The sequence below is a fragment of the Punica granatum genome, chromosome 7 (assembly GCF_007655135.1).
Source record: "Punica granatum isolate Tunisia-2019 chromosome 7, ASM765513v2, whole genome shotgun sequence".
In the NCBI taxonomy this organism is placed as follows: Eukaryota; Viridiplantae; Streptophyta; class Magnoliopsida; order Myrtales; family Lythraceae; genus Punica; species Punica granatum.
The window spans coordinates 1165040-1182952 of NC_045133.1; the positions used below are offsets into that span (position 1 = coordinate 1165040).

At 41.8% G+C, this 17913-nt stretch overlaps 4 protein-coding genes across 8 annotated transcripts; 1 reads left to right on the plus strand and 3 right to left on the minus strand.

Moving 5' to 3' along the window:
* Positions 1-55: 55 nt before the first annotated feature.
* On the minus strand, positions 56-5324 carry LOC116212710 (alpha-mannosidase I MNS5). 3 transcript variants are annotated; one of them, XM_031547357.1, is made up of 14 exons: positions 5046-5324; positions 4072-4114; positions 3920-3985; positions 3788-3849; positions 3562-3661; positions 3187-3369; positions 2741-2789; positions 2486-2665; positions 2198-2318; positions 1924-2005; positions 1638-1824; positions 1039-1180; positions 806-956; positions 56-533 (listed from the first exon to the last, which is right to left on the minus strand). In XM_031547357.1, exons 1-14 carry the CDS (start codon positions 5195-5197, stop codon positions 306-308), a joined length of 1746 nt encoding a protein of 581 aa, XP_031403217.1. In that variant the 5' UTR covers positions 5198-5324; the 3' UTR covers positions 56-305. The 3 variants fall into 3 exon arrangements, with proteins under 3 accessions (XP_031403217.1, XP_031403218.1, XP_031403219.1); XM_031547358.1 differs by having other exon boundaries at positions 5021-5188; XM_031547359.1 differs by lacking the exon at positions 5046-5324 and adding an exon at positions 4590-4999.
* A 1293-nt stretch (positions 5325-6617) lies between these two features.
* On the minus strand, positions 6618-9003 carry LOC116214659 (U-box domain-containing protein 38-like). Its single transcript, XM_031550067.1, has one exon. The coding sequence runs from the start codon at positions 8743-8745 to the stop codon at positions 7147-7149; it is 1599 nt and encodes a 532-aa protein (XP_031405927.1). The 5' UTR covers positions 8746-9003; the 3' UTR covers positions 6618-7146.
* A 1033-nt stretch (positions 9004-10036) lies between these two features.
* Positions 10037-13242, plus strand: LOC116212902 (ribosomal RNA small subunit methyltransferase G). 3 transcript variants are annotated; one of them, XM_031547642.1, is made up of 8 exons: positions 10037-10294; positions 10381-10570; positions 10669-10778; positions 11377-11455; positions 11567-11634; positions 11799-11865; positions 12332-12418; positions 12780-13242. In XM_031547642.1, exons 1-8 carry the CDS (start codon positions 10067-10069, stop codon positions 12923-12925), a joined length of 975 nt encoding a protein of 324 aa, XP_031403502.1. In that variant the 5' UTR covers positions 10037-10066; the 3' UTR covers positions 12926-13242. The 3 variants fall into 3 exon arrangements, with proteins under 3 accessions (XP_031403502.1, XP_031403503.1, XP_031403504.1); XM_031547643.1 differs by having other exon boundaries at positions 12834-13242; XM_031547644.1 differs by lacking the exon at positions 12780-13242 and having other exon boundaries at positions 12332-12739.
* A 2323-nt stretch (positions 13243-15565) lies between these two features.
* LOC116213195 (protein JINGUBANG) lies at positions 15566-16948 on the minus strand. The gene has a single exon (XM_031548043.1). It carries the CDS (start codon positions 16772-16774, stop codon positions 15677-15679), a length of 1098 nt encoding a protein of 365 aa, XP_031403903.1. The 5' UTR covers positions 16775-16948; the 3' UTR covers positions 15566-15676.
* Positions 16949-17913: the final 965 nt, after the last annotated feature.

A 17913-nucleotide genomic window follows, 5' to 3' on the forward strand; every position in this document is an offset into this window, starting at 1 on the left:
AGTATGCTGCTCAGCTATCCCATTAAATACTAAAGTGTATAATCCAGGCAAAACCTGGGATGTAAACTGTCGCTCGGCTTTTAACTCATTCATCTAGAATGTGTATATGAAAGCAGAACCTTGTCCGCAAAAATTTACATCTGTGCTATAAATTTAAAAGGAATAGCATAGGGTCATCGGTAGACTACATACCTCGTATCTGAATGGATATATATCTTCTAACCCATTTCTTATTGCTTTTTTTTTTTTTTGGGGGGGGGGGGGGGAGGAGGAAAAATGAACAAGTTCAGTGCTTGCGAGTTTGATCATGAGAATTGCCACAGCCCACAATAGCCAGACACGCTGCACGATCTCCGCCTGCAAGAAGTCGAGTCAACCCCGCAGTCCTCGTCTGTCAAACACCTGTGGTCACTCCGAGAGTCGGGGATGTGGCAGGCACTCTCAATCGGTGGGGCTGGCCTCCAGGAATCTAACATAGTTGCTGGGCAAAGCTGCAGAGACATCGAGCTTGCTCGTCTCGTTTGCATATCATCCTATAAAAGCAAAACGGATTTCAATGATGAACATGGCACATAAATTCTATGATTATTGTAGGGCGATCCCCCGTCTTTTCGAAACCAATAGATACAACCGGTAACAAGAGTCATTTGACTAATAGTATTGAGCACCAACTGCCGATTTTTGGTGCACAGACAACAGGAGAGGAGGAATAAAAGTAACTCATCAAAGTGGAGTCATGTAAGAATGTTCCTATAGATAGATTTGCTTAAGCAAACAGATACATGGTTCAGGGTAGATATTAGACCTTAACATATGTCCAATTACTGGGAATATATGCCTCTGGAAGCCTGTCGTGCCAGTCCCTCAACACAGGAAGAGGGTGTCCTTCAGTCGTGAAAACATAATTGCGACTGGCCCAAAATGTGTCATCAAAGAGAAGATACAAGTACTTGCACCTGCATGAAACAAAACATGTTTTGTGTTTCAATTTCCTGAGATTCACATTGAAAAATTGAGAGAAGCAAAATATGTTCTTACGTCTCGGCGAGAAAAAAACTGTGTTGATGGTCTTCTAATTGCATGCTCGTTACGTCTCTTACACTCGCAAATCCTCCATTGACTCTGGTGTACAAATTGAGGGACTTAACAATCGATTCGCCCACTTCTATGTACCATGGATCTAATGAAGAAGGTATGCATCATAAGTCAAAGGTGCTTAAAATCCAAAAATATAGGAAGAGTAAAAGAGAATCAATCTAAAACAAGAGATGTCAGAACCAGATTGGACACTGAAGTGACCAAAGTACGGGTAAAAGGATCCCGATCTAACACTGTTATATTAGAAAATACTAACATTTGTGACGAACTTTGTCAAACTGTCCTGGTTCATTTTCATTCCAAGAATTCACGTTGCATAATGGCTCATTTGGGAGCAACAGGATATGTTAACCTTCAGCCGGACCGTCTCGTTCCAATGACTTTGATCTAATGTAGTGTAGGTCATATATTCCAGTCCCAATAATGTGCCATATTTTCTTTTCATATTCATAACAAGCAAGAATACGACTGCAAATAGAAGCATAGAAATCTTCTCCTATTAAGGAATATAAATGTAACTCATTTGATGATTTACAGACCTTTGGTAGCTTGGTATAAGTAGAATGTGGACTCGGCCAACTCGGGGCGGAGGGGATAATATTTCTCTGTCGGGTGTACAATTTGATGGTCAAGCAAATACCTCTCCGGCAATACTCCATATTTCTTCCAGACATGAACAAACTCGCGGTGGGATGAGTTTGCAGCAGTTATGTCCCCGACAAGAACCTAAATCATATTGACAAAGAACAATTCATTTTCTCCCTGAAAAATTTGCTCATTGAGTTTGAACTAGACAAATGTTACAGAGGAAGATCAGGGACTCACCTGAAGGCCAGGCCAAAATGCTTGGAGGCTTGTGAGCTGCCAATAGGTTGCTTTTCCTGTTCTCATATCAGCTTCATGGTACCTAAGTTGCAAGACAGGAAAAACACGGATCTGAGACGTTGGTGTAAACCACAACAGGTAGACGTGGGGAAGATATCTATTTGGTAAGTTGGTTACTATAGAGAAAATTAGACGCCAAAATTGATAAGATCACTAGGCCTAAGTACCCGATAAAATTTGAACAATTGGAGGGCAGTCAAGTAGAGTACCTTACCACGGACCGTATCTGAAGTATTTCTGCACCCCAAGATATGCTGATTGAAACATTCTCCAATATTCTTCCTTCCCAAAGAGAATATGAGCTTTGTACAGATACTCATAGAACGAATCGACTCCTTCAATTGACCAAAAAAGAGACCCGAGATCAGAGCCATTCCAATAACATGTGATGAGGATGAATGAAGATAGAGGAAGAGGTGGAATCAGTGTTTATGACAACATCGTAAATAGTTGCTTGAAGAGCCAGCATCTCAGATAAGAAAGAGTGCAAAGAAACTAATACCCGCGCCAATCCCAGATGAGTACTCGATCCATTCTCCCGTTTCTACATCAAGTGTTGTCCCAAGTAAATTCAAGGAGCTGCGCATGCTCCATAACCTGCGAAGGGCTCGTAAAGCAGCAGACTCGAACCTTGGGTCCCCAGTTAATCGAGATAATGCACCCATTTCAAGAATCAACGAACCTAAAAAAGAAATATCAGTAAAGGGTACTCAAAGAAGACCACCACTTTACTATCTGCATAAGATCAGCTCCTTACCGCATCCTGAAGTGCTCGTTTCGGTTGTCTCGTTTACCATCACCCCATGCTGCCCAGAGCATCAAGCAAAGACATGAAGTCATAAATTGCTTTTCATTAAATGACCCGAGAATCAATATTCACACATTATAGACTTGAACAGAAACTTAAGAGCCTATATAACTGAAAATCCACTAGTTTATACATCGATATCAATGTTATATTAAATGTTCAAAACAAAAGGTGGGAAAATCGCAATTTTCAAAATAAGAAGAGTAGATAATTTCAATCTGCTGTTCGCAGTGGAAATATCCACTAAGATGTGGACCTCAATGCATCGGAAAATTAGCACCGCAAAGAGAAAACTCCAATACCCTTATCCATATCCAACGATATGATTGTGAAAGCTACTAAAAGACCTTAGATTGTGACTGTATAGCTGATAAATAGACATCCTGAAGGCAGACCTTTAGATTAATCCATGCATAGGGCAAACTCGTTGGGGTTTCAAATGCGGGTAGGAAGCGCTGCCCTAGATCTTTGGCAAGTATGAGGAGCTGGTTCATGTAAGATCCTTGAACGAACCTGATTGTAGAATCAGTGGCAAGAATATGGGCAGAGACCAGTCCTCCAAGAACTCTTATGTTGCACTACGCCAACAGCAACAAGTCAAACATAAGAACATTAAAGATCTCAATGCGTTATTTAGGGAAAAAAAATTATCATATATTTCACAGTAAACAACAAGACTGAATTGAATACTGATGTGGAGAAGTTGTAGAGAGATATATCTCAAAAAGTCAAGATTTGTGTAAAGCAAATCCCGAAACAGATATAGGTACCTCAAAAAGATTTACTCTTGCATCAACATCAAAATTTAAATTCTCGGAGAGCCAAAAAACTGCTCTTTCAAATTCTGTGTGATTTCCCAAGATAATGAGGCTGCAGAAAGACAATCAACAAGGTTAAATTGAAAAGCTAAGAAGATAACTATGAGCAAGCCATTTTTGCAAAGGACTGGTCACATAGAAATAACTCAGGTTCGTGATGTTTAACTCCGGTAGCTACCTTGATAGTGATTCGATGAGTGTAAGTGCTGAGCCATTGTAGTCTTGTGGAAGGTGCTCAAGCTGCAATGCAAAGGGAAGAATGAATTTCTCTCTAACCCAGTCAAACGCCGTATAACACATTAATTGTTACCTTCAGATTTCCGAGTTCACTAAGGGAGTCGGTGAAAGTTCTAGTAAGAGGCTTTAGCTCATCATGCTGCAATACAAATCAAAGGCATCATCCTTAAGGAACAAGTCTGTTTTCCCTGGATTTCAAGCATTACTAAAAAGAGCATAACTGACCGGAAAGGCATAGATCATGTAGTTGTCGTAAGCGTGATAGAACCTGTGCAACAGAAATGACATGAATAGCTTTATATATGGAAGTTCGGTGCTAATGTACTTGTAACAAACACATCAAGATACCCAAAATGCTAAAACAAAGCAAAATTAAATGCTGTAACCATCAGCTACATGGTCTTTTGCAGCACGAATTGATTGGATGGATAAAAAAATAAGGTCAAGTACCAAACATGACCCAAAAGTAAATGACAGTAGCTCCCCAAAGCATTCAAGAATATGATCATCAAGAACTTCAACCCCGATTGTTCCAAAAACAGACAAATCCACCAATAAAGTAACACTTTTTGGATATTTCTTTTCTTTTTCTTTTAGATGAATCAGCATGCTCTTTATTGACTAAAACTGAGAGAGTTACAAGCTTGACTCAAGCTCAGGGGAAATACATCAGCAAAGCAAAGAAAAATCTCAGCAACTAAGCAGTCAGGGGCATCCCCCATTCTGCAAGAATTGATCCACACCTTGATGCATTCACTTTCTTTTCAAACGCCCCTATCCCCAGCAATCCACACTCGACAGCTGGTCAACGTTCTCTCAGCACTTTTTGGATAATTCAAGTATCCATTGACACTCCTTTTCTTGGTACAACACATTGAAAAAGTATTATGAGTGCAAGAAGTCCAATTCCAATCAAGTTCGGAGCCCCCCAGGCCCAGAGACCACACAGAAGAGGACTGTGGTACTAATTCTGCAGTATGACCGAATTCAGAAAACTATACTGCCACGAATGGCAATATCAGCACACCAACACATGAAGCTCACAGAACAGCCCCATTACCGAAATTAACTTAATGATCACCAAACTACTGGTTCAATAACACATATTGTAAAATCAAGAAACAGCGCAATTAACAAAACCAGCTGCAGAAGCATAAGTGTTGCAATCAGAGACCTCCAAGCTAAATTTTTAGACGTACATGTCGCGGACTTTCTCTCTCAGGTGTCTCCTCTTAACTTCGAAGCGTGAATCCAAGTAGCGGGAGCTGGAAATGTGGAAGATTGAGGGAGAGATCGCGAGGAACAAGACGACCCATGTCCCGGAGAACCTGCCGGGCGACGGCAACGGCATATTCTGTTCCTCCCCTGCTCTGTCGTTGTTGGGTTCGGTTCGGACAAGACAGAGGAAAAAGAACTTCTTCGGCTCCGAATAGTCCGCGGACACCGACGAGGTCAGGTCTACGGCAGAAGTGCAAGACGAAGAGAGAGAAGCACGTGGCGTGCGAGTGCGATTGGGAGGATAGTATGGGATGATGGATCCAGCAACATGTTGGGTTGGGCCAACTTGCTAATTCAAGGTAACTCAGCCCGGCCCATTACTATATGGCCCTGAGTAGGGGTGTGCATGGATGCCGGATATATCCAGAACCGGTTGAAACCTACCCGTTAAGGTAGGGTCCGGGTAGTAATTTAAGGAACCGATGAAAATAGATTTCGATTCTAACATACAAGGTATCCATGGAACTGGTATTCGGGATCTATATTTTTTCTGAAAATTTTATTTTATAAATTTTCTATATGCTGTGTAGTAGTTACAGAATCCTAAGGAGAATTTATTTGCTTTATCTACTAAGAAGAGTTATATCATCTTTTTTTTTCTAAATAGCTATATAATCTTTTAGTTGCATATTTATTTTGTTTATTATATAATCATAACTATATAATTCTTTAGTTCTGTAGATTAATGAGATCCCATTAATCTATGTCGATATTTATTTATTTTGGGTGATTGTGAATGAGATCTTTTCAATTTTAATTATTTATTTTATTTATTATACAAGAAAAAAATTACATATTTCAAGAGGATATCTGGAACATGTAATATAATTCAGGTTTCGGGTAGATTTTGATTCCAAGTTCTAACCGGTCCGATTCCAAAATATTAAAATCTATTTCTTACATATTAGGATCTAGATATCGTGGAAAAAAAAAAGTATTCGAAGCTGCACATTCCTAACTCTGGTAATTTATTAGGCCCACAATGTCTGAACTTGGAAAGTACACCTTGGGATTATTATTATTATTTTCTGAACCCCATTAAGGGGCTTAGTGATCAACCCGGGGACAGTTTACAAGAAATTCTCCATATTCACGTGACCTGCAGTTGTACGGGGAGCGACTCAAACCGAGAATATCAAGGTAACTATTCAAATCTTAATCACCGGGCTGCCAGACCTCGATGGTAACACCTCGGAACTAATTGAGCCTATCTAGGCAGGTCAAAAGGTCGATCGCGCAAATAAATGGGGGTCCCCTGAGTCTCGAGGCGGAACTGTTCGTGGCCACTCGAGGAAGTTGTATGGACACTTCGAGTGAGTTTCATGTTAACCCAACGACCTCGAAGGAATCAGGAACGAATCCAACTCCAACAACCTCGAAGGGATCGGGAATGATTCGGTTTCGGGACCGAATAAATTCCCTTAATCAAAAGATCAAAACACGTTGGACCACGGGTGTCTGTTGACAATGATCAGCATGATAAAATAATAATAAACCAAACATAAAATAAACAGACTTGCCATATAAAACAAAAGTCTGCTTTTGTTACACCGACTGAGATTCAGACTGACAGCACGTATGTAATGATGAAGTATATCCATTACCAACTTGACAGTTCCCCCACGATGATTCTTCCAAAAATATGTACAGAACAAATAGACAATCTTCGACAATCAACAACAATTCCACAAAAATCAACCCGGATAAAACGATAAACCGGTAGAACAACACGATCCTTCTCCTCTGCGGTTAAAGGTCCCTGCAGCTGGTAGAGTCGATCGTGAAAGATAATCGTTTGTTTGCTGCCTGCTATATAGACAACTGCACCAGCGGCAAAAGAATTCAAAGTAAATATGAGCCGACTTATTACGGCTATAACACATCCAATCAAGCCCCGGTTCCAACGCGAACCTCCTCCCAGGAATTGTTTTTGAGGTAATCAGAGGTCAACATGAATCCTTCTGTGCAGTTCGAGCTTCTGGGATAATCTACAACGCTAAAAAGATCAAAGGGTGCGAAGAGTCAAAAATTGGTAGAGTTTGCATTATGCAAGTTCCTTCCACCGGGACGATACCGAGCCCGGTAAGTCACATCCGACTCCATCGGCAAAGCCTGATACAGATCCTCTTCCTCCCTGCCTTCTCTTCCCCTCATCACCTCCAACAGCCTTTTCGCCTTCTCCCTCGCCCGGTCAGTCCCTCTCTCTTCGACCTCCCTTAGAACCTCCATTGCCTTCACATCCCTCGCCAGCCCCTTGAACCTTAAGCTCCCATGGCTGAGAGCATAGAGAGCTGCCACACAATTCTCCCGGATCGCCTCTGAGTCCACCTGATTCTCCCTCAATAGCCCAACAAATATCCCAACTGCATTCGAATCCAACATGGCAGACTTTCCCTCGGTGCAAGCTGCTAAGTTGCATAGAATCAACAACACCCGGCTCGCCAGACTCCCTGATTTTACCATTGCGAGGAGAGTCGGGATGGCACTTAGCTTGATCAGTTTGATTCTGTTGCTCTGCACAAGGGTCAGGTTATACAACGCGAGAGCGGAGTCGTGCCGAGTCCGCTCACTCTCTGATCTCAGGGCATGTAACAGAGGAGGCAGAGCGCCTAAGACTCCGATCGCTGTCTTATTGTCATCGTCTAGGGCTAAGCTAAAGAGAGCGCCAGCGCCGTGCTCCTGTGACTCACCGGACCCTCCTTTCAACACGTCGATCAGAAGTGGGACGACCCCCAACCTCACAATCTCGACCTTGTTCGAATTCTCGAGTGATAAATTGACCATGGAGGCACAGGCATTTACCTGCACGGAGCTGTACCGTGACGAGAGCAGCGGCTTTAGCGCTGCGATCAGCCTTCGGGTGCAGAGAGGGGACCTGGATTCGGCCCTCAATCGGGTGATCCTGCGCAGCTGAATTGCGCCCTTCTCCTGCTCCAAGACCTCCTCACTCGTCAACTTCGAGATGAGTTCCTCCTCGTCGGGGTTAGGGTTTAGGACCGGTTCCGAGGCCAGGGCTTCGTCCTCCCTCAAGTCCGAGGAGGAGCGGGAGGAGTAGCAGAGGGGGCGGGTGGTCAGCGGCAGCGGAGTCCCAGGGCTCGCGACCCCAACCATCATTGACTCCTCCGACGAACCCGAGTGGAACCTGTTGACCCGCTGAGTCACCTCGCTGACCGCGTAAGGGATCAGCAGGGGCGGATTCTCCGCAACGCCCCTCAGTAGCTCCCTCTCAGATGGCCTAATCAAGCTGCTCGGCTGAGAGATCTTCGCGCGGATCAGGCCGGCGGCCCAGGAGTAATCAGGGGGGCGCGGGCAGCCAGCGCCGGACTTCTCGCACCAGCTGAGGATGGTCTTCTGGAGGGCGCAATTGGGGATGAGGGCGGAGAAGTCGGGGCGGGACCCGTCGTCGAGGGCCGGGGAGAAGCCGAGGTCCCGGCAAGCTTGTACGGCCACCCGCTCGAAGCTCTGACCGGAGGAGACCACGACGGGGTCCGACATCAGGGACCCGAGGATCGGGCAGATTAACTCCCGGGGCGGGTCCTCAAGGTTTGGTTTCGGGTCGCATTTCGATGAGCCGGAGCGGGTAAAGGGGAGGACCCACCTGCGCTTCCCATTTCCGACCATATCTATCCTGCCTGAGCTGCGCCGACGAGGAAACGAGGCGGTCCAATGGGGGCAGAGCTTAGGCGGTGGTTATGGAGAGATTCGATGGGTCTGAGGATGGAGATTCCGGTGACGAAGACATTGGGCCGGAAATGGTCGGAAGAGAGAGAAAGCTTCGTCTTTTGTCGAAACTTTGGAGCTTGAGGAGCTGAAGGAGCAGGAAGCAGAAGGAGAGAGAGAGAGAGAGAGGCAGAGAGAGAAATACATAGGCGAGACCTGGTCAGGTACCAACTGGGGACTGGGAACTGGTTAGACTTTGTGAGTGAAAGTACAGGACTGCCCTCGGGTCAACTGTTACTTAACTGTCAGCGGACAATATTGCCCTTCTCCCTTTCTTTGTCAACGGACAGCTGGACTCGATCTTTGATCGATGACACGACATGAAAAACTATACGCATGTTAACGGCCGGCTTAATACGCCAGGATCAAATGAAAATGAAAGTTTGTACGGCGAATCTAAATTATATTGAAAGAAAAATAATGACTTTTTAGATTGAATTAGATAATATAAATTATTAAAATTAATTAAATGAATTTATTTTTTATGATATCATTTTATATATCATATATTTAAATTAAAAGATAATGTAAGTAATATTTGTAAAAGTTATTAGAAATAGTGGGGTTCCTTAAATTATTTTCTTTAAAAGGAATTATCATTCCATCGTATTGGAAAAAAGAATTTCATTCAAATTGAATATTCATTATAACTTATACAAGTATTTCCATATAAACAAATATAGTAAATGTGTGGATTTCTATTCCGACGTACTAAACGGGATAGTAAGTTTAGATTAAAAATTCAGTGTGTTGTAATCTTATAGACACGATAAAAATAGCATTTAAACAAGTTCAACCTGTATAACCCAATTATACATAATTATATCAATTAATTGAACCTAGTCAACTGGTCGTTAAACATATCAATTAGTAATGTGCTAATTACGCGAGTTATAGAATGTATTAGTACTTTCAATAAGTAGTATACAATCAACAAGTATAAATATGAATTAACCATGTTATCTACCCGTCTCGTTCGTGTACGAATGTATTTATATTAGTTATGTTATATCGTGGATTGTGTGATCGGTAGACACAATAAATTAAACCGTTTAGCCACGTCTTTGATAAATATTTGCCCGGTGGGCTGTTCGGCCCACGATGCCCATTGATGGGCCAAATGGGCCTGGGTTTGAAGCCCTACTGAAAATCAACTAATCCGTCACCGTTGTACATCTTCTCCCTTCTCCGTCAGGTGGAATTCAAACGCCACAATCTGAAAATGGTGATTTGGCGCTGCAGAGTTCCCGCCATTTCAAGCCCACTCCCTCTGGGGACTTTCGTCAAACACATTCCTGCTCCGCTCTCACCAAGACAACACCGTCTCCCGATCCACTCCAATGGCGTCGTCGCCACTAAAGCTGCGGACTCCGCCGCTCTCCAGGCCCTGAGCCATCGGCAAAGAGAGCAGATCGATCGCTACGTTGATACTCTCCTGCAATGGAACCAGGTCTCTCTCTCTGTCTATCTATCAAACAACGATGAACAGGAAAGCTGAATTTCTTCTTCTTTTTTACCCCCCCGTTTTGAGTGCAGAAAATGAACCTGACAGCTGTTAGAGAGGTGGATGAGGTGATGGAAAGGCACATAGAGGACTCCCTGGCGATAATCCCTCCGCTTCAGAGCTCTTACATACCGCATGGCGTTTCTCACGAGAGCATCAGTGTCGTGGATGTGGGGAGCGGCGCGGGGCTTCCCGGCCTGGTCCTAGCAATTGCGCGGCCAGGTAAATTTACCCTATACAATTCCTGTTCCACATGGATTTGGGAGATTCATAAATTGTTGTTTGATGCGTGTGATGTTTCTGATTAATGGTTGGGGTAGATTGGCAGGTGACCCTCTTGGAGTCCATGAAGAAACGCTGTCTTTTCTTGGAGCATGCAGTCAGTGTAACCGGGTTGTCCAATGTTCATGTTGTGAGAGGAAGAGCTGAGGTACAGTTACTTCCCGTGCTTCAATGGGAAGTCGTATAGTGTAAGTTCTGTTCGTATGCATGCATGAGGTCCAGAACAATGGTATATATGTATTTCATCAGTGTTGCGGAAATTGTTTACCACTGTATTGTTTCTTGATGAGCTGATCACTTGCTCTGTTGTGGAGTGAAAAGTATATCTGCGTAAAACTAGGGTTCCAGTAAGATGGATTTCTTATTCTTATTGAAGCCCTTGTTGAGTGGGCTCCTGCTGAGCAATCAATCTTCTGTGATCCGCTAAACAGTATGTCTGCATGAAAAGTATCTGCTCGTACAAGAAACGAAAGGAATTTCCCTTTCAACTGGGGCAGTCTATCAGCGTACGAAAGTCTCCAGTTGTCTCATCATGACTCGCCATGCAATAACTACAGAAATGTACTTTAGTCCTGTTAGATGCTATACTCATCATGGAAGTATGAGGTCTTCCTTCTCATTTGAAGGATAATATCAAATAGATGGAGATTTTTCTTTGTTTCTGGTTTGTTGGACTGTCCGATGTATTATTGACTTTGCGAGATTTTGTCATGGGAAGTGTTCCAAAAAGTACTGTTATTGGGCAGGATTTGGGCCACGATCCCTGCTTTAGAGAGCACTTTGATGTTGCAGTTGCTAGAGCAGTTGCAGAGATGAGAGTGTTAGGTGATCCTTTTACATCTTCCATTTAAACAACAAAAAAACAGCTTGCCGGGTATATACTTCTGTGTGAAGATTTTCTTTCTTGTTGCTTATGCAAGTTCTTTTCAATTCTAGCCGAATACTGCCTTCCACTTGTACGTGTTGGTGGCTTGTTCATTGCTGCAAAGGGCCATGATCCTGAGGTTATATTCTTCTCCTCCTTTCTTCCCCTTTGGGAGTTGCATAATACCCATTCTAATTGAATTTTACATCCAAGCAAGAGAACAAATTATGGTATAGTTTTACATCTTTCATACACATGGATGCAATCTCCTGGTTAACTTTTTGGCCTTGTGCATTTGGACAGGAGGAGGTTAAAAATGCAGAAACAGCAGTTCAATTGATGGGTGCTTCTGTACTGCAACTCTGCTCAGGTTACTTTACTGTTTTTATTCAGATCTAAGTAGTCTGACTTTTGATGAAGAGAAAATGGCTATTTTAGAAAAAGCTTTGAAATGATGAAACTGCTGGAGTTGAACCATTCTTTCTCTCTGAAATCTTGGAGGATGCTTGCAGACGACATGTATGAAAAGCCTAAAAGTGAATTGGTGTTTTATTTCTTACTTCCTGCAGACACAGCAGAGCTGCTAACATAATATTTTCTCTAGTTTTTGGGAAACAGCCAAACTCAGTTGTATTTGGGCATCTGTTATTGATCTTATGTCTTCAGAATCTCTATTTCCTTTCTTTTATTCCCCTTCTTTTTGTATTGTACCATTTAAAGTTACCAGTTTTACATAGTTGTAAAGGTTAACTTATTGATAGAGGTTAATGATCATTCTCTATGTATTTATAGTTGCATATCAACAGTTTAAGTGATAAATCTGCCCCTTTGCCCAGTTGAATCACATAGTCCACATGGACAGAGAACTGCCGTCATATGTATAAAATGTGGATCCACTCCGACGAAGTATCCTCGCCTTCCAGGTATACCAGCAAAAGAGCCACTATAGGAGATTTATACGGCCATTCCATCAGATAACTGATCAGTGCAGTAATTCTTTGTAGCTACTATGTAAAATTACTTCCCAGTGGCTTGTACATGGTAAAATGTAGACCATTTTTGTTTCTGACAAAAATGTAATACGCTCCATACTTTGTAATAGGTGGTGTATCTTGAACTGTTGATAAATGGTAGGAGAAAAGATGCATGTATCTCTCTCTCTCATAGACTCTATCCTGTAATTGCATGTATTATGATGCAAAATTTACCATAATTACAAGATGCAACCTCTCTTCCCTCTCTTATTATCTGTTTATTTATCTATCTTGAATTCTCTATATACAGGCACTCTTTTTCAGTTAATAATAGACTTCCGCTTCTCCCTTGACTTGTTTAAAGTTGATTTTGGAGCGGTGACTCATCCCGTAGCGTGGGGTAAAATGGAGCCACCCCCCTCATGGATCACCACAGCAGCATATTGGGAGCAATAGGTATAAGGGCAGGTACATTAACAGAGTATGTTACTTGATGTATTTGGACATCTTTTTTGACAGTATTAAATTTAATCAGTCTACTATGATATCAGCATGGATAAAACAACTTTTACCTAACTCCCACCTGTAATATGTCTGGTTCGTCCACTTGTTGATGTGAAACATCATTCAGGGCAAACTCTTGTTCTGGTCTGATGTAAGATTTTGTGAATAGGTCAGATTTCTGATGTTAATCTCCTGGCGGAATTTATAATCTTGCAAAGGGAAAGAAAACCGGCTAATCTGAAAATAACTTTGTTTCCTGTTTATCCTTCGATACGTGTGTTGAATATTTATTGGACACTGAAACGCTTGTTTTATTTGGATTATTTTCGTAAGATGTTATGTTGTTTTAACTTTAAGTAAAGATGAGCATGATTGAGTGCTTTTATCGTAAAAAGTGCACGGGATCCCACGCTGATGTAAAGTTCTATGAAGTTTGAGCTGATAAAGGCCATTTGGAAATTACCCTTCTTTTGCTTTTGTTAAGAAATATCTTTCGTCGTGTGGTTTCTTGGAGCTTATATAGTTGTTAAAGGAAGTGTCAATGTAGTGTCCATATTGAAATGCCTGGTTCTTATCCTAGCGCGAAAAAGAGAAGGGAAAAAATACAAAAACTCCCCTTATAGTTTGAGGTTGAGACAAATTGGATCCTGTGATTTTTTGATGGACAAATAACACTATGTGATTCACTTCGTGAAACATAATAGGCTTCACCGTTAATTTTTTTTATCACTTTTGGTCCTTAAACTTTCTTTTTTGTTATTATTACTCTCAAACTTTCAACTTTATTTCAATTTGATCCTAAAAATTGGAGGGAAAAAAAGGGGGAAGAGGTCGGGGCCATCGGTCAGCGACCCTGACCCCACCACTAAGGCCGCATTCACTCGCAGAGGATGCCGGCGACCATGGAGGTGGGATCGGGGCGGCAGATTGAAGGCTTCGCTCCCGAATCAATTGGGATCTCAAACTTGAGATTCCGATCGATTCGAGGGTTAGGGGCACCAATCGGAGATCCCAACTTCACCCTGGAGGTTTTCGGCATTCTCTGTGAATGTCAGCAACCTTGGTGGTGGGGTCAGGGTCGCCGATCGGCGGCTCAAGCCCCTTCTCCATTTTGTTCTGAATTTTAGGATCAAATTGCAAAAAAAAGTTAAAGGTTTGGGGATAATAATGACAAAAAAATTGAGGACCAAAAGTGATGAAAAATTAACGGTGATCCACTAGGTGTTATTTATCCTTAGAAAAATCACATGATCCAATTTGTCTCAAGCTCAAATCACAATTGAAATTTTTGTACTTTTAGAACTGGATATGGACATGAGTCCATAATTTTGAACACAATGTCGGAACGCAGTGTCCATAGCTCAGTTGGATTGTTTTTCTATCGTTTACAGCTCGTCATAGAGCTATGAATGGGGGGGCCGGGCCGGTGTGGTCCATGACCGGCGAATAGTATGAATTTTGTCTCCTGCTTTGTTTAATTTTTCTAATCAAAGCTGGGCATTCCTGCTAGAATTCAGAAGATATTCTATGTTGGCCATGAATGCCTGCTTTACTACTGTAAAGTTGGGAATAAATTTTGGTACGATATGCAAAATCCAACTTTTGGCCAAAATCCCTATTTTACTCCCATCTTAAGGCAGAAGCTGGATGCTGAGAATGGAGAAATCACTTTAAAAATTGGTAGTCTGGTCGGTCTGATGGGCTTGTGCATCAATTATGTCTCCATAAATAATATTTTTATTATCACTTTTCTATTTCATTGCCAGAAAACAGACCTTTTTTGCATATAACTTAATCAACATTTTTTTTTTCAGGCAAAGAAGAGTAGTTGCATGAATTATGTGATTTGATTAATGAGGCTGCTATTTTAATAAAACATGTTGTCAAAAAGTGGTACATACATCTCTCCTTCCTTTGTCCTTTAGATAGAAGCTTCTTTTACGTATGTGCACATCTTTTTTTCTTTTTCTTTTTTTCGGGAGGGGTCAATGAAATTCTACATCATTTGAAACACAAGTACAGGCATCAAAGAGATATACATCATGCATGTAGGGCTTCTACTGGCTAATTATTTTTGGATTTGCTGCCTTCTGCTTAATTATTTATTGGGATAGGCTATGTTACACCTGTAGTTGTTAGCGAGGTAACACGTAAATTTCTTGATCTGGAAGAATATTATATTAACCGGATTAGATCTTGGGGTCTCATCGAAGTACCTTTACGGGGAACATGCTTGAACCTGAAGTAAATCTCGATGTAACCTTAAGGTTACATGTCCAATGGTGATTTAGTTGCAGAATTGCAAAAGAAATATTCAGTCAGTATTATGCACGTTCAATTAACAATTCTAACGCATGAGAAGGTGGAGGGATAAACATTATGCACTGTAATTTAAATCTTTTAAACGTGTCAGTTGTTAGTTGAATTTTATACATGTAAGTGGCACCGAACTGTTACTTCACAAAAGTATGTCCTCGAGTTTCTTATGAAACTTAATTTTGCAACTTGCTATAACCCATAAAAGGACTATAATATCGCAAATTATGGATCAAAATCTAAACTTACAGTCTTGCCGAGAATAAAAATGAAAAATATGAAAAAGTACATAATTGTCACTCTTTGGTGCAGAAATCCCTTGAAAGAGGAAGGGGAATCCATACATACAAAAACATCAAACATCAAAAAAGATAAGAGAAAGTTCTTTTACACGGGTGGCACAAAAATCCGCCAGACCTTGATAGAACAATCTAAGCTCCCACTGTAAACGAGGAAACTGTCAGATGGACCGTAGGGATCTATTGCTGCTGTTAAGCATTTGACTGGTCCCTGATGTCCTTGCAGAACTGCCAAACAAGACAAGTTTCTGTTGACACCACTCCATATTCTTATAGTCTTGTCCGCTGAGCCACTCAACACTAAGCCCGACACAGAAGCCAAGCAGAGAATCGACTGCGAGTGCCCCGGAAGAGATGCCACAGCCACCATCTTCTCACCTTCATCATCCTTTTCCCACACAAACATTGCCCCGTCGCATGAACCAGAATATAAGACGGACCCATCAGAGCTTATTGCTAGGGCATTAACCCCTGAGGAGTGGTTATGGAGTTGGTCCACTAGTGTGTGATTGTTATTTCCTTGGAGTTTCTTCCACACTTTAATTTTCTTATCGGCCGATCCCGTGTAAATGTTCCCATCTGCAGATGCTAGGACAGCATTTATCGCATCATCGTGTGCGTTCGTGACTGATTCCAAACATTTGAAATCCGATGTTCGCCAAATTTTGAGTGTCCTGTCCCAGGATACAGAATACAGGAGGGACTCATCGCTGGACAAGGTAAGGGAGGAGACGGCATCTACGTGGTGGACCCATGTGCACTTCTTGTGACGCCGAATCTGAACCTGGTTCTTCGGGGCTAGAACTTTAAGGGCCCGATCGCTGAGAGTCGGCAAAGTAGCCAGCTTCGTGTATTTCTGGTTCTGTGGGACATCTGTGCTGATCTTCCACACACGGATCTTTTGGTCTTGATGAGCACTGAAGAGTTTATCGGCAAGAACTACGAGGGACTTCACCGCACCTTTTCCGATGGCCACCATGTTACCAGTCACTCTCTCGTTGCTGGGGTCCGTGGTGAAAGCACTGCGGTCCCATGATCTGATCTCGTTATCCGACGAACCAGTGTAGAGGAACTTCCCGGCAAGGGTTAGGGAGGATATGTAGGAATTGTGGCCTTTGAGAGTGGCAAGACAGTGGTATTCGATGTTTGGATAGTTCCCGATGAGGTCATCTTCATCGGGAGTCATTGGTCCAGGCTATGCAGGTACGAGGAGAATATTTAGAGATGGCGATGGAGAGCGAAGGAGAAGGCAGCAGAATATATAAGGAGGGAGACTGGACTGGTTTGAGATAGATGAAAGGAAGAGCATATTCTCAAACAGGAAGGAGAGGAGTCATCTCATTTCAGCGAAAAGTGCAGAGACAACAATGGCCCAGCTAGGTCACGGAAGCAAAGTTGCATGGTTTTGCTTATATAAAGGAACTGAATACTTTTTGTGAAAGTTAAGGTCTATGAGTAAATCATGGATAAATTTTACGATGCTGCCTCGTTCATTAGACCGGTAAGTTTTTGTCTCCGTCAATGGCCTAACAATGTGATACCGCGACCTGACTATTTAGGCCGAGGATTAAATTTATTTAGTATGCCAGGTTCTTATGATCACTACTCTAGGTTAGGGCAGTTGCTGACTGTAGGATGCATATGATGGCGCATCTTGTCTTCCCAGTTGGATTTTGAGTACTTTTTTTTGGTGCAAATGAACTTTACTGGTCTTAAAATTGTTTCTATAATAAACCATCATTTTCTTCCCATTAAATTTAAAAAAAAAAAGGAAAAGTCTATCAAGTGAGCATCAGAAAATGCCAGCTTAGGTAGAGCCTAATGTATTTCTTGAAATTGACTGGAAGGCAAAGATAATTCTTTATTTTTCTTTCATTATCTTTTTCACTTTTGATTTGGATAAGGTTAGTACTTGGTGGTACCACAAGGTACAGGGACACCCCTCTATTACAAATCCCGGAAGTAGCTCAGAGAATCGCAATTCTTGCCTAGACTAAATATGAAGTTACTTTTTTTAATGCCAAATTGATGACAATAGTTTTCTTTTTCTTTTTCTTTTTTTTTCGAGAGTTGCAATTGACGATGAAAATCTTTACAGCGTACATTCACTCTAGCCGAAAAATATGATTGCTTTTTCTTAATATTAATTATCTCCAATTTTGTTTCCAATGTGGTGATAGAACGGAGACGGACCATTCGGAGATTTTTGCCTAGACTAAATGTAAATGCATTTATTAAAGTGAATTGATTCAAATAGTTTAACATTTACTCAACTTAAATAAGGTCTCAAATTCAAATCTTGTGAATGAAAAAAATTCACGTTAT

What these genes read in the sequence shown, in the direction of transcription:
- LOC116212902 (XM_031547642.1), top strand. Translation starts at nt 10,067, where the DNA reads ATGGTGATTTGGCGCTGCAGAGTTCCCGCCATTTCAAGCCCACTCCCT. An exon ending in TGTACTGCAACTCTGCTCAG is followed by an intron (nt 11,866 to 12,331) that starts GTTACTTTACTG and finishes CCCTTTGCCCAG; the next exon opens with TTGAATCACATAGTCCACAT. An exon ending in GAAGTATCCTCGCCTTCCAG is followed by an intron (nt 12,419 to 12,779) that starts GTATACCAGCAA and finishes CTCTATATACAG; the next exon opens with GCACTCTTTTTCAGTTAATA.
- LOC116212710 (XM_031547357.1), bottom strand. Translation starts at nt 5,197, where the DNA reads ATGCCGTTGCCGTCGCCCGGCAGGTTCTCCGGGACATGGGTCGTCTTG. An exon ending in AGAGAGAAAGTCCGCGACAT is followed by an intron (nt 4,115 to 5,045) that starts GTACGTCTAAAA and finishes TCTGTTGCACAG; the next exon opens with GTTCTATCACGCTTACGACA. An exon ending in CAAGAGTAAATCTTTTTGAG is followed by an intron (nt 3,370 to 3,561) that starts GTACCTATATCT and finishes CTGTTGGCGTAG; the next exon opens with TGCAACATAAGAGTTCTTGG.
- LOC116213195 (XM_031548043.1), bottom strand. Translation starts at nt 16,774, where the DNA reads ATGACTCCCGATGAAGATGACCTCATCGGGAACTATCCAAACATCGAA.
- LOC116214659 (XM_031550067.1), bottom strand. Translation starts at nt 8,745, where the DNA reads ATGGTCGGAAATGGGAAGCGCAGGTGGGTCCTCCCCTTTACCCGCTCC.